This window comes from Pseudophryne corroboree, chromosome 3, assembly GCF_028390025.1.
Source record: "Pseudophryne corroboree isolate aPseCor3 chromosome 3, aPseCor3.hap2, whole genome shotgun sequence".
Taxonomy (NCBI): Eukaryota; Metazoa; Chordata; class Amphibia; order Anura; family Myobatrachidae; genus Pseudophryne; species Pseudophryne corroboree.
The window spans coordinates 727,040,293-727,057,069 of NC_086446.1; the positions used below are offsets into that span (position 1 = coordinate 727,040,293).

The 16,777-nt window shown below is 49.3% G+C and overlaps 1 protein-coding gene across 1 annotated transcript in view; it reads right to left on the minus strand.

Moving 5' to 3' along the window:
• GLRX3 (glutaredoxin 3) overlaps positions 1 to 16,156 on the minus strand; it is an 83,457-nt gene extending 67,301 nt beyond the window's left edge. The window contains exons 1-2 of the mRNA XM_063962195.1: positions 15,953 to 16,156; positions 1,304 to 1,412 (exon numbers count right to left, since the gene is read on the minus strand). Of these exons, the coding sequence (XP_063818265.1) occupies positions 1,304 to 1,412; positions 15,953 to 16,020 (177 nt within the window). The 5' untranslated portion in view covers positions 16,021 to 16,156. The remainder of the gene's footprint in view (positions 1 to 1,303; positions 1,413 to 15,952) is intronic.
• Between the last annotated feature and the right edge of the window lie 621 nt (positions 16,157 to 16,777).

The following is a 16,777-nucleotide window of genomic DNA, read 5'->3' on the forward strand; positions in this document are numbered from 1 at the left end:
TTTTTTTATATACTTTTATGGCGGGGGATTATGCACATATACAGTTTATTATGCACATATACAGTTTATTACAGTTTGCGCCATGTAAGGTACTCTAATTGCTACCCAGGGCGCCCCCCCCAGCGCCCTGCACCCATCACTGACCGGAGTGTGTGGTGTGCATAGGGAGCAATGGCGCACAGCTGCAGTGCTGTGCGCTACCTTAATGAAGACCGAAGTCTTCAGCCGCCGATTTCCTCCGGTTTCTTCCGTCTTCTGGCTCTGCATGGGGGACGGCGGCGCGGCTCCGGGAACGGACGAACGAGGTCGGGCCCTGTGTTCGATCCCTCTGGAGTTAATGGTGTCCAGTAGCCTAGAAGCACAAGCTAGCTGCAAGCAGGTAGGTTTGCTTCTCTCCCCTAAGTCTGTTGCCAGCAGATCTCACTGAAAATAAAAAACCTAACAAATACTTTTCTTTCTAGGAAGCTCAGGAGAGCCCCTAGTGTGCAACCAGCTCTGACCGGGCACAGATTCTAACTGAGGTCTGGAGGAGGGGCATAGAGGGAGGAGCCAGTGCACACCAGATGTAGTACCTAATCTTTTTTTTTAGAGTGCCCAGTCTCCTGCGGAGCCCGTCTATTCCCCATGGTCCTTACGGAGTACCAAGCATCCACTAGGACGTCAGAGAAAAAAAAATTAATCTGCATTCTGCAATTCCATCTAACTCAGAATGGGATGCGTTTAATTTACCGGCGGTCAGGATCCTGATGCTGGAATCCCAAGAGCAGACAATGCCGCCAGTCGGAATCCCGATGCGCAACAGGGCTATTCCTACTCGTAGCGAGCCCGCAAGGGGACTCTTAGTGTTCCACCCACTGCCGGCATTCTGACGCACGGGATGCCGCTGTCGGGATATTGACAGAAGGAATCCCGTCTGCCAGTCATCCATATCAAACCCCTTAGAATAAGGTAATTCTTGTGTAGGCAGGTTTTAAATGAGAGTATGTAGCCAGTCCAGGCTTCTATATATGAGACACTGGGGAAGATGTATTAAGCCTGGAGAAGGGATAAGGAAGTGATAAGAGCAAGGTGATAACGCACCAGCCAATCAGCTCCTGTCATTTTGCAAATCCATAATGATTGGCTGGTGTGTTGTCACCTTGCACTTATCACTGCTTTATCCCGTCTCCATGTTAATACATCTGCCCCAATATTTGTATCACACTAGTTTATCCTAACTTACGACAATTTGATGCTTTATAGATCACTTACCCAAATATAGTGCACAGTATAGAGCTATTTGATGCTATCAACTACGCCATACCTTTATAAATGTGACTTCAGGGTGGACCTTGGCCAGCTCGGCCATAACGTCATTCATTTGGGAACACTGAGGAGCCCATGGTGCCCAGAAATGTACAACAAGCAGAGATCTGAAAATCAAGATAACCATGGGTTAGAAGGTGGTTCCATGTGACGTATTAAGGAGGTGGCTGATGGGGCAATTAGTTTTCTAAGAACATCTTTATGAAAAGGACTTTCCACCTCAATTTGCTGATTGGTGGAGAAATATATAAATACATACACACATTATACTCTACTGTACGTTCTAGACATAGTATCTGCATTTTTTATTATTTATTATCCTTTATTTATATGGCACCACAAGGGTTCCGCAGCGCCCAATTACAGAGTACATAAATAATCAAACAGGAAAACAGCAACTTACATTTGATGACAATATAGGACAAGTACAGGGTAAATAAACATAGTTACTTCAGCAGATGACACTGGAATAAGTATCAGGTGGCAGAAGACTGCTGGATGTGGTGCAGTTGAAGATTATTAAAGTAAGACAAAGGATAAACACGAGGGAAGAGTGCCCTGCTCGTGAGAGCTTACAATCTAAAGTGGAGGGGTAGACAGACAGGTATAACACAGATGGGGTTCATAGAGAACGTTGAACAGAGGGTTAGGATGAGATTTGGCTGGGTTTGGTGAAGAAGTGGGTCTTGAGAGCCCGTTTGAAGTTTTGTAGAGAGGTGGAGAGTCTGAGGGGGAGAGGTAGGGAATTCCAGAAAAGTGGTGCAGCACGTGAAAAAATAAGAATTTACTTACCGATAATTCTATTTCTTATAGTCCGTAGTGGATGCTGGGGACTCCGAAAGGACCATGGGGAATAGCGGCTCCGCAGGAGACTGGGCACAAAGTAAAAGCTTTAGGACTAGCTGGTGTGCACTGGCTTCTCCCCCTATGACCCTGCTCCAAGCCTCAGTTAGGATACTGTGCCCGGACGAGCGTACACAATAAGGAAGGATTTTGAATCCCGGGTAAGACTCATACCAGCCACACCAATCACACCGTACAACTTGTGATCTGAACCCAGTTAACAGCATGATAACAGAAGGAGCCTCTGAAAAGATGGCTCACAACAACAATAACCCGATTTTTGTAACAATAACTATGTACAAGTAATGCAGACAATCCGCACTTGGGATGGGCGCCCAGCATCCACTACGGACTATGAGAAATAGAATTATCGGTAAGTAAATTCTTATTTTCTCTAACGTCCTAGTGGATGCTGGGGACTCCGAAAGGACCATGGGGATTATACCAAAGCTCCCAAACGGGCGGGAGAGTGCGGATGACTCTGCAGCACCGAATGAGAGAACTCCAGGTCCTCCTCAGCCAGGGTATCAAATTTGTAGAATTTAGCAAACGTGTTTGCCCCTGACCAAGTAGCTGCTCGGCAAAGTTGTAAAGCCGAGACCCCTCGGGCAGCCGCCCAAGATGAGCCCACTTTTCGTGTGGAATGGGCTTTTACAGATTTTGGCTGTGGCAGGCCTGCCACAGAATGTGCAAGCTGAATTGTACTACAAATCCAACGAGCAATCGTCTGCTTAGAAGCAGGAGCACCCAGCTTGTTGGGTGCATACAGGATAAACAGCGAGTCAGATTTTCTGACTCCAGCCGTCCTGGAAACATATATTTTCAGGGCCCTGACTACGTCCAGCAACTTGGAATCCTCCAAGTCCCTAGTAGCCGCAGGCACCACAATAGGTTGGTTTAAGTGAAATGCTGAAACCACCTTAGGGAGAAATTGAGGACGAGTCCTCAATTCTGCCCTGTCCGTATGAAAAATTAGGTAAGGGCTTTTATAGGATAAAGCCGCCAATTCTGATACACGCCTGGCTGAAGCCAGGGCTAACAGCATTACCACTTTCCATGTGAGATATTTCAAGTCCACAGTGGTGAGTGGTTCAAACCAATGTGATTTTAGGAATCCCAACACTACATTGAGATCCCAAGGTGCCACTGGAGGCACAAAAGGAGGCTGTATATGCAGTAGTCCCTTGACAAACGTCTGAACTTCAGGAACAGAAGCTAGTTCTTATTGGAAGAATATCGACAGGGCCGAAATTTGAACCTTAATGGACCCTAATTTGAGGCCCATAGACAGTCCTGTTTGCAGGAAATGCAGGAATCGACCCAGTTGAAATTCCTCCGTAGGGGCCTTCCTGGCCTCGCACCACGCAACATATTTACGCCAAATACGGTGATAATGTTGTACGGTTACATCCTTCCTGGCTTTGATCAGGGTAGGGATGACTTCATCCGGAATGCCTTTTTCCTTCAGGATCCGGCGTTCAACCGCCATGCCGTCAAACGCAGCCGCGGTAAGTCTTGGAACAGACATGGTCCCTGCTGGAGCAGGTCCTGTCTTAGAGGTAGAGGCCACGGGTCTTCCGTGAGCATCTCTTGAATTTCCGGGTACCAAGTCCTTCTTGGCCAATCCGGAGCCACGAGTATAGTCTTTACTCCTCTCCTTCTTATGATTCTCAGTACTTTTGGTATGAGAGGAAGAGGAGGGAACACATACACTGACCGGTACACCCACGGTGTTACCAGAGCGTCCACAGCTATTGCCTGAGGGTCCCTTGACCTGGAGCAATATCTGTCCAGTTTTTTGTTGAGGCGAGACGCCATCATGTCCACCTTTGGTTTTTCCCAACGGTTTACAATCATGTGGAAGACTTCTGGGTGAAGTCCCCACTCCCCCGGGTGAAGATCGTGTCTGCTGAGGAAGTCTGCTTCCCAGTTGTCCACTCCCGGAATGAACACTGCTGACAGTGCTATCACATGATTTTCCGCCCAGCGAAGAATCCTTGCCACTTCCGTCATTGCCCTCCTGCTTCTTGTGCCGCCCTGTCTGTTTACGTGGGCGACTGCCGTGATGTTGTCCGACTGGATCAATACTGGCTGACCCTGAAGCAGAGGCCTTGCCTGACTTAGGGCATTGTAAATGGCCCTTAGTTCCAGGATATTTATGTGAAGTGACGTTTCCATACTTGACCACAAGCCCTGGAAATTTTTTCCCTGTGTGACTGCTCCCCAGCCTCTCAGGCTGGCATCCGTGGTCACCAGGACCCAATCCTGAATGCCGAATCTGCGGCCCTCTAGGAGATGAGCACTCTGTAACCACCACAGGAGAGACACCCTTGTCCTTGGAGACAGGGTTATCCGCTGATGCATTTGAAGATGCGATCCGGACCATTTGTCTAGCAGATCCCACTGAAAAGTTCTTGCGTGGAATCTGCCGAATGGAATCGCTTCGTAAGAAACCACCATCTTTCCCAGGACCCTTGTGCACTGATGCACTGACACCTGGCCTGGTCTTAGGAGTTTCCTGACTAGGTCGGATAACGCCCTGGCTTTCTCTTCCGGGAGAAACACCTTTTTCTGTACTGTGTCCAGAATCATCCCTAGGAACAGCAGACGTGTCGTCGGAATCAGCTGCGATTTTGGAATATTTAGAATCCATCCGTGCTGTTGTAGTACTATTTGAGATAGTGCTACTCCGACCTCTAACTGTTCTCTGGACCGTGCCCTTATCAGGAGATCGTCCAAGTAAGGGATAATTAAGACGCCTTTTCTTCGAAGAAGAATCATCATTTCGGCCATTACCTTGGTAAAGACCCGGGGTGCCGTGGACAATCCAAACGGCAGCGTCTGAAACTGATAGTGACAGTTCTGTACCACAAACCTGAGGTACCCTTGGTGAGAAGGGCAAATTGGGACATGGAGGTAAGCATCCTTGATGTCCAGAGACACCATGTAGTCCCCTTCTTCCAGGTTCGCTATCACTGCTCTGAGTGACTCCATCTTGAACTTGAACCTTTTTATGTAAGTGTTCAAAGCTTTAAGATTTAAAATGGGTCTCACCGAGCCGTCCGGCTTCGGTACCACAAACAGCGTGGAGTAATACCCCTTTCCCTGTTGTAGGAGGGGTACCTTGATTATCACTTGCTGGGAATACAGCTTGTGAATGGCTTCCAATACCGCCTCCCTGTCGGGGGTGGACGTTGGTAAAGCAGACTTCAGGAACCGGCGAGGGGGAGACGTCTCGAATTCCAATTTGTACCCCTGAGATACTACCTGCAGGATCCAGGGGTCCACTTGCGAGTGAGCCCACTGCGCGCTGAAAATCTTGAGACGGGCCCCCACCGTGCCTGAGTTCGCTTGTAAGGCCCCAGCGTCATGCTGAGGACTTGGCAGAAGCGGGGGAGGGCTTCTGTTCGTGGGAAGAAGCTGTCTGTTGCAGTCTTTTTCCCCTTCCTCTGCCCCGGGGCAGATATGAGTGGCCTTTTGCCCGCTTGCCCTTATGGGGACGAAAGGACTGAGCCTGAAAAGACGGTATCTTTTTCTGCTGCGAGGTGACTTGGGGTAAAAAGGTGGATTTTCCAGCCGTTGCCGTGGCCACCAGGTCCGATAGACCGCCCCCAAATAACTCCTCCCCTTTATACGGCAATACTTCCATATGCCGTTTGGAATACGCATCCCCTGACCACTGTCGCGTCCATAATCCTCTTCTGGCAGAAATGGACATCGTACTTACTCTTGATGCCAGAGTGCAAATGTCTCTCTGTGCATCTCGCATATATAGGAATGCATCCTTTAAATGCTCTATAGTCAATAATATATTGTCCCTGTCCAGGGTATCAATATTTTCAGTCAGGGAATCCGACCAAGCCACCCCAGCACTGCACATCCAGGCTGAGGCGATTGCTGGTCGCAGTATAACACCAGTATGTGTGTATATACTTTTAAGGATATTTTCCAGCCTCCTATCTGCTGGCTCCTTAAGGGCGGCCGTTTCAGGAGACGGTAACGCCACTTGTTTTGATAAGCGTGTGAGCGCCTTATCTACCCTAGGGGGTGTTTCCCAACGAGCCCTAACCTCTGGTGGGAAGGGATATAGTGCCAATAATTTTTTAGAAATTAGCAGTTTTTTGTCGGGGGTAACCCACGCTTCATCACACACTTCATTCAATTCATCTGATTCAGGAAAAACTACGGGTAGTTTTTTCACACCCCACATAATACCCCTTTTCGTGGTACTTGCAGTATCAGAGATGTGCAAAACCTCCTTCATTGCCGTGATCATGTAACGTGTGGCCCTACTGGAAAATACGTTTGTTTCTTCACCGTCGACACTGGAGTCAGTGTCTGTGTCTGGGTCCGTGTCGACCCACTGAGGTAACGGGCATTTTATAGCCCCTGACGGTGTTTGAGACGCCTGGACAGGCACTAACTGAGCTGCCGGCTGTCTCATGTCGTCAACAGTTTTCTGTAACGTGCTGACACTGTCACGTAATTCCTTAATTACGGCCATCCATTCAGGTGTCGACTCCCTAGGGGGTGACATCACCATTATAGGCAATTGCTCCGCCTCCACATCATTTTCCTCCTCATACATGTCGACACACACGTACCGACACCCAGCACACACACAGGGAATGCTCGGATAGAGGACAGGACCCCACTTAGCCCCTTGGGGAGACAGAGGGAGAGTTTGCCAGCACACACCAGAGCGCTATATATGTATAGGGACAACCTTACAATAAGTGTCTATCCCTTATAGCTGCTTATATCTGTTATTTCGCCAAATAAGTGCCCCCCTCTCTTTTTTACCCTGTTTCTGTAGTGCAGGATGCAGGGGAGATTCTGGGAGCCTTCCTACCAGCGGAGCTGTGTGGGAAAAATGGCGCTGTGTGCTGAGGAGATAGGCCCCGCCCCCTTCACGGCGGGCTCTTCTCCCGCTTTTTTCTGGAAAACTGTCAGGGGTTAAATACATCCATATAGCCCAGGAGCTATATGTGATGTATTTTTTGCCAAATAAGGTACATTCATTGCTTCCCAGGGCGCCCCCCCCCAGCGCCCTGCACCCTCAGTGACCGAAGTGTGAAGTGTGCTGAGAGCAATGGCGCACAGCTGCGGTGCTGTGCGCTACCTTGTGAAGACAGGAAAGTCTTCTGCCGCCGATTTATGGACCTCTTCTTGCTTCAGCATCTGTAAGGGGGCCGGCGGCGCGGCTCCGGGACCCATCCATGGCTGGGCCTGTGATCGTCCCTCTGGAGCTAATGTCCAGTAGCCAAGAAGCCCAATCCACTCTGCACGCAGGTGAGTTCGCTTCTTCTCCCCTTAGTCCCACGCTGCAGTGAGCCTGTTGCCAGCAAGACTCACTGAAAATAAAAAAACCTAAGTATACTTTTACTTCTAAGCAGCTCAGGAGAGCCACCTAGATTGCACCCTTCTCGGCCGGGCACAAAGATCTAACTGAGGCTTGGAGGAGGGTCATAGGGGGAGGAGCCAGTGCACACCAGCTAGTCCTAAAGCTTTTACTTTGTGCCCAGTCTCCTGCGGAGCCGCTATTCCCCATGGTCCTTTCGGAGTCCCCAGCATCCACTAGGACGTTAGAGAAATCTTGGAGGTAGGAGTGGAAGGAAGTAAGCAGTAGGTAGGAGTCGGCATGCATTAGCAGAGCAAAGAGGACGGGTGGGAGTGTAAAGGAAGTTAAGGTCAGAGATGTAGATGGGAGAGGAGTGGGTGAGGACTTTGTAAGTGAGTGTGAGAAGCTTGAAATGGATTCTGAAAGGGAAGGGGAGCCAGTGAAGGTCTAGTAAGAGAGGAGCGGTAGACGTAGTGTGTTTGGTGAGGAAAATGAGCCGGGCAGCAGCATTGAGGATAGATTGGAGTGGAGAGAGGTGTTTGTCAGGAATGCCAGTCAGGAGGAGATTACAGTAGTCCAGTCTGGAGATGACCAGTGAGTGGATAAGAGTCTTAATAGCATCCTGGGTCAGAAAGGGTCTGATCCTGGAAATATTTTTTAGATGAAAACGGCAGGTTTGAGAGAGGTGCTGAATGTATGGTTTGAAGGAGAGGGAGGAGTCAAGGATTACTCCAAGACAGCGCACTTGGGGGCAGGGGAGATAGTAGTGCCATCAATAGATAATGAGATTGTAGGAGGTGAGGTTATGCTGGAGGGAGGGAAGATGATCAGCTCGGTCTTAGACATGTTAAGTTTAAGAAAGCGCTGGGACATCCAGGAAGAGGTAGCAGAGAGACAGTTAGAGGCATGAGTGAGGAGAGCCGTGGAGAGATCAGGGGAGGAGAGGTAGATTTGGGTGTCATCAGAATAGAGATGATATTGGAAAACAAAAGAACTAATGAGCTTACCTAGTGAGGATGTATAGAGAGAGAAGAGAAGAGGACCAAGGACAGAACCTTGGGGTACACCTACCGTTAGTGGAAGAGAGGGGGAGGTGGAGTCCCATATATATTACAGTCACCAAATCGTACAGTACACTTACAGTTATATACATCTATCATCAGGCACTGATGCAATTCTTAGTATGAATAAAAAGAAGCAGTCACCTATACGGGTCAGTAGTAGTATAAAGAGTCAGTACACCACACAATGGGAACTCTGAGAGATGAGGCAGGGTAACATTCATGGTTCTACAGTAACCTGACATTCCACAGCGGATATGTGAGAAATGAAGGTAGAGGCATGCCATGCAGTGGGATAAACCTCACATTCTAGGGCCTGATGCAGAGATGGACGCTACTGCATTTGCAAATCTGTCAGCAGCTAATGTGTGAAAACACGCTAATGCAGCCACCGACCTGGAAAACGTATTGATACGCCCACCGGCAGCTCTGCGAGTCCCAGTGGCTGCGTACAAAGACGCATCATCGCTCGCAGATCAGTTGATTATTGAAGTTCCGAGTAGCATACGGTCATGCAGCATGGCTGCAGGAAATGAGACGCCAGAGCCACTGTTACTGTGCACAGTATTGCAGACTCGGGCTGGGACAAGCCCAAAACAGTGTTGCGGCATGACTGCGTTTTGGCTGCCACTCCCCGTTACCTCCCACAAATGCTTCCTGACTGTCAATCACTTTGCGGCGTAGATACATGCGCAGTTGGTTGATAATGACTCCGTAGTATGGATGGTATAATGGTCAGCATTACTGCCTCACAGCACTGAGGTTGTGGGTTTGATTCCCACCATGGCCCCAACTGTGCAGAGTTTGTATATTCTCCCCATACTTGTGTGGGCTTCCTCCGGATACTCCGGTTTCCTCCCACAATCCAAACAAATATACTAATAGGTTAACTAACCCTAGTGTTTGCGTGTACATATGTTAGGGAATATAGATTGTAAGGTCCACTGGGGCAGGGACTGATGTGAATGGCCAAATAGTCTCTATAAAGCGCTGTGGAATGTGTGCGCGCTATATAAATAACTGGTAATAAATAAACTGCAAAAACATTGAGTTTGAGTCCAAACCTTGCAGCCTTCTGAAGAATCCGCAAAATACTTTGGAAGCGGAGAAACGCGTCAAGGCACCCCCAGGTGGCCACATTCACTGACCCCAGAGCGTTACCAGTGCAGAGCGCACTGGATCACACAGGCAGACAACGTTCCAGCGGCGGCCGCGCTCTCCCTCCCCCTGCACTTGCAGGAGGCATACTATACCGGGCTCAGTCTGAAATCCGGAGACCGCATCACATCAATAACTGGTGAGCAAGTGCACATACAATGGGATAGGTCAATAGTTAGTACAAGGGTTTATAGTTAGTACAAGTGACATTTGTGTATGCGTTGATTATTTTCATTTTTTTATTTATTTATTTTGGGGTGGGGTTACATAATGCAACTGCAATTTTGTTTCTCAATGGAAGTTATTGTATAGAGCTGGTATGAATCATCATATCAACATAACAAAGGTCTACAGTCATTGGGTTGACAACTATTGGTCAACATGCATTAGGTCGACAGGGTCAAAAGTTTGACACATGAAATGGTAGACATGACAAAAGGTAGACGCAACATTTGTAAGTTTTTTTAGTGTCATTTTAACTGTCAAACGACGTGGAACCCCAATTAGTGTACAGTGTCGCTCGCCAAGCTCCGGCACAGGTTACTAACCCCAGTTGTAGTCCACATGGATGGTAAAGTATGAAAAAATTTATGAAAATGATAAAAACTCAAAAAAAGCTGTGTCAACCATAAGTGTGCCCATCTTTTGTACCTGTCGACCATAAGCACTGTCTACCTTTTACATATGTACCTATTGTCCCCGTCGACTATTAGTGGTTGGCCTAATGCCCGGATACCGTATAGAGCACCCACACAGCCTCTTTATCTTATTTAAATATTCTCATGCTTTAAAATTGTAAGTGATTTTTGCAATGCGCTGGAACGCCTACTTAGTACTAAACAGGAATCTAACTCTTCATCCAAGTCTTTGTTTCCTCTAATTCTGTTTTCTACCCCTTTCTAAGGTAGGTTTTATCTTACTACAAGGCGCTAGGTATACGTCTCTTGTGACCAGTTTCCAAAGCGGACTGTTAGCACTGATCACACAGCACAACTCACAGGGTAGTGAGAAAGGGTGTGGTTCATAGGGTCAACTACTATTGGTCGACGGTAACTAGGTCAACAACAGCATTAAGTCGACATGACCAAGGTCAACATGACAAAAAGTCGATATGGGTTTTTGAAAAAAAAATTGGTGTTGTTTTCTTCGTAGAGTGACCAGGAACCCCAATTAGTGTACCGTGTTCCCTCGCATTGTTCGCCATGCTTCGGCAGGTTACCATTCCCGAATTGTAGTCCACCTGGATTGGAAAGTATGAAAAAGTTTTAAAAAAAGCAAGAAATTATGAAAAACTCATGTCGACCTTTTGTAATGTCGACCTAGAACATGTCGACCCAAGTGTGGTCAACCTAGAGACCGGATACCGTGGGAATAGTGGTGGCAATGATGCAGTCACTAAGGAAACTAGTCAATCCATGGTGAAATAGTGGGTGTGGTATGGAAGGTCGACAGTAACTAGGTCGACAGGGTGTCTAGGTCGACAGGGTCTTTGGGTTCACAGGTCAAAAGGTCAACATGAGTTTTTTATGTTTTTTGGGTGTCGTTTTCTTCGTAGAGTGACCGGGAACCCCAATTAGTGCACCGCTTTGCTCGCCATGCTTTGGGAAAGGCGCCTCACTCTACTACCGCTTCGCTCGACACAGATTACCGTTCCCATCGTAGTCCACGTGGATCGTTAACTTAGTGTTCACGCTAGGCAGTTTTAGCAGGGCGCCGCACCCTGCCTCATTTTTTAAGGGCAAAACCCGCCCTGCCCTTTCTGCGGCGCCCTGCTAAAACTTCCGCCCGCTTCCTGCCCTCACAGCGTGTAAAGATGCGGCATCCATTCACGCTGAGAGCACGCTTGGGGGAAGCCCGCACCTCCGTAGGTGCTGGGCACGCCCCCAACAGTGACGCCGCCAACGCCCCCTTTTATTAGCCGCGATGACCCCGCCCCCCTATTTAGCATGACCGCGCGCGCTAGTGCCCCTCTAGATCCGGCGCCCTGCCCTGCCCAGCCCGGATTCTAGAGGGAACACTAGTTAAGTATGAAAAGGTTCAAAAAATGAAAGAAAGAAAAAAATTGTGAAAAACTTATGTCGACCTTTTGACCTGTCGACCTAGAACATGTCAACCTAAATACCCTGTCGACCTAGACACCCTGTCGACCTAGTTACTGTCAACCAATAGTGGTCGACCTAGTTACTGTCGACTTAGAGACCGTATCCCGAAACAGTGCGCATGCACAATAAGAGTTAGTATTTTGCCCAGGCACAATGGAGCAGACATGTGCAAGTCATTTCGGGATGCGGTCATTAGGTCGACATGCATTGGATCGACCACTAAAGGTCGACATGCACTAGGTCGACAGGGTCAAAAGGTCGCCACCTTGCCCAAAGCATGGCGAGCGAAGCGAGGGGATGCGATGCACTAATTGGGGTTTCCCGTCACTGTACGAAGAAAACGACACCAAAAACAGTCAAGAAAATCATGTTGACCTTTTGACCTGCCGACCCAATGCGTGTCGACCCAACGACCCATACCCATTACTTCTAGGTGTCCGCAGCTGAATGAAAGACTAGACCTTCAGAAACCAACATGTGATGTGGCAACCATTGCAATCCCCATATAAAATGGAAAAAAACAAAACATTCCATTGAATCGGAGTCATCAGGCACCAGTTTCCGAAGTCCATCACTAGAACAGTATGAGGTTGATTGTAATAAACATCAGATCATATGTGGCAGGGCATGATGGGATTAGTAGTCCCACATGGTTTGAATGCCCAGGATTAGCTAGCTGCACAGAGATTTGTTGTTTGTTACTGTGGCTTCAGTTGCACCAAATATTTCCTCCCGGCACGCCAAATACCGTTTTGACTCAGCCGAGCATCTTTCTCGCTCAAAATGTGCATTTTATTCACATAAATTAAACTGGCAGCAACAAAACTACATTTCTAGCTTAGACGGACCTATTCGATGCGTGACATTTGTCTGAATCTGCGTAAAACGGGCCCGCGTGTGAGCGTTTGCAGTATTTCCTCACGCCGAGTTCCGTTGTGCTTCATTTGCAACTCTGTACGTTTGTAAAACAAATTCCTGTGCCACTAAAGTGGCAGCCCAGCATCTCCGGTGCACCGAGCGGCTTTTCACTGCGTCCCCTATGCGACTAGGATGCAAAATTGAGAGAAAATGATGGTATGCTCTCGGAGAGTCTCCGTAGCACCGAGCGTCTAGTGCCATGTGGTATACAGAGAACCAGTAAGTGAGAACACCTCACTACTCTTCATATTGTATTCTTCTGGAGCAGCTCATGAAAGTGGCAAGAAAATCCGTGATGCTACTGTACTATAAAAAAATGTATCTTTTATCAGTTATTTATGTACCACACACATTCCGCAGCGCTTTACAGAGAATAATTGGCCAGTCACATCAGTCCTTGCCCCAGTGGAGCTTACAATCTATATTCCCTAGCGCAGAGGTTCTCAAACTCGGTCCTCGGGGGCACACACAGTGCATGTTTTGCAGGTAACCCAGCAGGTGCACAGGTGTATTAATTACTCACTGACACATTTTAAAAGGTCCACAGGTGGAGCTAATTATTTCACTTGCGATTCTGTGAGGAGACCTGCAAAACATGCACTGTGTGGGCCCCCGAGGACCGAGTTTGAGAACCTCTGCCCTAGCACATGTACACATTAATGTTAAGGGTTAATTTTGTTGGGAGCCAATTAACCTACCGTGTATATTTTTGGGTTGCGGGAGTACCCATAGAAAACCCAAGCAATCACGGGGAGAATATACAAACTCCACACAGGTAGGACCATGGTGGGAATGGAACCCATGACCTCAGTGCTGTGAGGCAGTAATGCTAACCATTACAGTGTCTGAGCTGCATCATCAGCAGTGTATGCATTTATGCCCAAAGTCAACAGCTGGAATGTCCCCTAAGTTAGCCATGGCTGTAAAACAGCCGGTATTTGGACAATTTCCCCAGCAAGTCACAGCCAGAACTATGGGTTCCGAAGGAAAATCTACACTGTTACCATATCTGTCAGCGATGAAACCAGATATCCGATAGAAAAACCATTTACACGGAATCAGGAAAATCGATTACTACCAGTCATTAGATTCCGATGTCATCTCTATAACAGCATGGGGTAATATATGTCTGGTCATTGGCGTGACTGCTTTTCAGTGATAAATTAGGGGGGATCCTAAACATTAATCTTTTTGGAAAGGTTGGCCGGTCATGCTGAGATTTGAAGTCACACACAGCTGTAAAGCCAAGCCATTGATTAGCAAGACATGGTGGATACTCTACATATGAAAAATATAAAGCATGACGACAACAGTACAGGCCGCAGAGCACACAGCACTGGGGGCTCAGCACTGATTGCAGAGCACGCAGCATTGGAAGCTCAGCACAGACTGAAGAGCAAACAGCGTGGTGGCCAACAACGCAGACTGCAGAGCACACAGCAAAGGGGGCCAACAACGCAGACTGCAGGGCACACAGCAAGGGAGGCCAACAACACAGACTGCAGTGCACACAGCAAGGAGGGCCAACTACGCAGACTGCAGGGCACACAGCAAGGGGGGCCAACAACGCAGACTGCAGGGCACACAGCAAGGGGGGCCAACAACGCAGACTGCAGGGCACACAGCAAGGGGGGCCAACAACGCAGACTGCAGGGCACACAGCAAGGGGGGCCAACAACGCAGACTGCAGAGCGCACAGCAAGGGGGGCCAACAACGCAGACTGCAGAGCGCACAGCAAGGGAGGCCAACAACGCAGACTGCAGAGCGCACAGCAAGGAGGGCCAACAACGCAGACTGCAGAGCGCACAGCAAGGAGGGCCAACAACGCAGACTGCAGAGCGCACAGCAAGGAGGGCCAACAACGCAGACTGCAGAGCGCACAGCAAGGGGGGCCAACAAAGAAGACTGCAGAGCGCACAGCAAGGGGGGCCAACAACGCAGACTGCAGAGCGCACAGCAAGGGGGGCCAACAACGCAGACTGCAGAGCGCACAGCAAGGGGGGCCAACAACGCAGACTGCAGAGCGCAAAGCAACACAGACTGCAGAGCGCACAGCAAGGAGGGCCAACAACGCAGACTGCAGAGCACACAGCAAGGGGGGCCAACAACGCAGACTGCAGAGCGCAAAGCAACACAGACTGCAGAGCGCACAGCAAGGAGGGCCAACAACGCAGACTGCAGAGCACACAGCAAGGGGGGCCAACAACGCAGAGCGCACAGCAAGGGGGGCCAACAACGCAGACTGCAGAGCGCACAGCAAGGGGGGCCAACAACGCAGACTGCAGAGCGCACAGCAAGGGGGGCCAACAACGCAGACTGCAGAGCGCACAGCAAGGGGGGCCAACAACGCAGACTGCAGAGCGCACAGCAAGGGGGGCCAACAACGCAGACTGCAGAGCGCACAGCAAGGGGGGCCAACAACGCAGACTGCAGAGCGCACAGCAAGGGGGGCCAACAACGCAGACTGCAGAGCGCACAGCAAGGGGGGCCAACAACGCAGACTGCAGAGCGCACAGCAAGGGGGGCCAACAACGCAGACTGCAGAGCGCACAGCAAGGGGGGCCAACAACGCAGACTGCAGAGCGCAAAGCAAGGGAGGCCAACAACGCAGACTGCAGAGCGCACAGCAAGGAGGGCCAACAACGCAGACTGCAGAGCGCACAGCAAGGAGGGCCAACAACACAGACTGCAGTGCACACAGCAAGGGGGGCCAACAACACAGACTGCAGAGCACACAGCAAGGGGGGCCAACAACAGACTGCAGAGCACACAGCAAGGGGGGGCCCAGAACAGACTAAAGAGCACACAAGGGGGGCCCAGAACAGACTGCAGAGCACACAGCAAGGGGGTCCCAGTACTGACTGCAGAGCACACAGCAAGGGGGTCCCAGTACTGACTGCAGAGCACACAGCAAGGGGGTCCCAGTACTGACTGCAGAGCACACAGCAAGGGGGGCCCAGTTCAGACTTCAGAGCACACAGCAAGGGGGTCCCAGTACTGACTGCAGAGCACACAGCGTGGTGGGCAAGACACAGACTGCAGAGAACACAGCAAGGGGGCCCCAGTACAGACTGAATATCACACTTTGCTCTGGGCCTCTATGAGTCCGTATGGACAGATCCTCCCCTTTCCGCAGAAGGTCACATCACCGTGCTGTCACCCCCATTATAGCTGGCAGCATTGTCAGTGTCCTCACACTACCCACAAACACCCTACCACCTACTTCGCGCTCTTCTGGAGCAGCTCCTCAAAGTGCCCGACTGAGGCGACTTCCACCACCGCTGCCGCCATGTTACTGCCGAGAAACAGGGAACAGCCGAGCGCCGAGCAACTGATCAGAGACAGGGAGCGTGTGACCGGCGCCTCAGTGACAGCCTCTCGCAGACTGTGCTGGCAGAGCGCCGAGAGCCAGATGCACAGTCTCTGACATGCGCACTGCGGATGAGAGAGACAGATCAGAATTAAAATGATCTTAAAAATGTATAACATGTGCCTGCTAATATTACATATTGTTAAAGGTTAGCCAGAATCCTGTTAGCAGGAAAGTGTAGACCATCACTGCTTCTAACAGATAATAAATGCTATATTTCTGCATTTTTACATATATTTTTACAGTTGCACTCATCTGAGTAAATTTTAAACATACTTGCCTACCTGACCCTCTCCATGAGGGAGAAAATGCTCTGTTCCTGGACTTTGCTGGTAATGTATGGTTGCCATCACCTGTGGTGAGCTAGTTAATTGATAAGAAAGGTGTTTCACCACAGGTGATGGCAATCATACATTACCAGAAAAGTCCAGGAACAGAGCATTTTCTCCCACATGGAGAGGGTCAGGTAGGCAAGTATGGAGTAAAATGTATTCACTCCGGATAATTTAGGGCACGTGCGCAGGATTATAGATTATAAAGCTTTGCGTGCGCCTTCCAAACAGTTTATACAGAAGGAGCATCTGGCGATAGCAATGGAAGTGTATATAGCGCCATCCTCAGATACTGCGCTTATCTCAGCGCTCACTCATTTGTATTATCAGGCATACAGTATTGTCT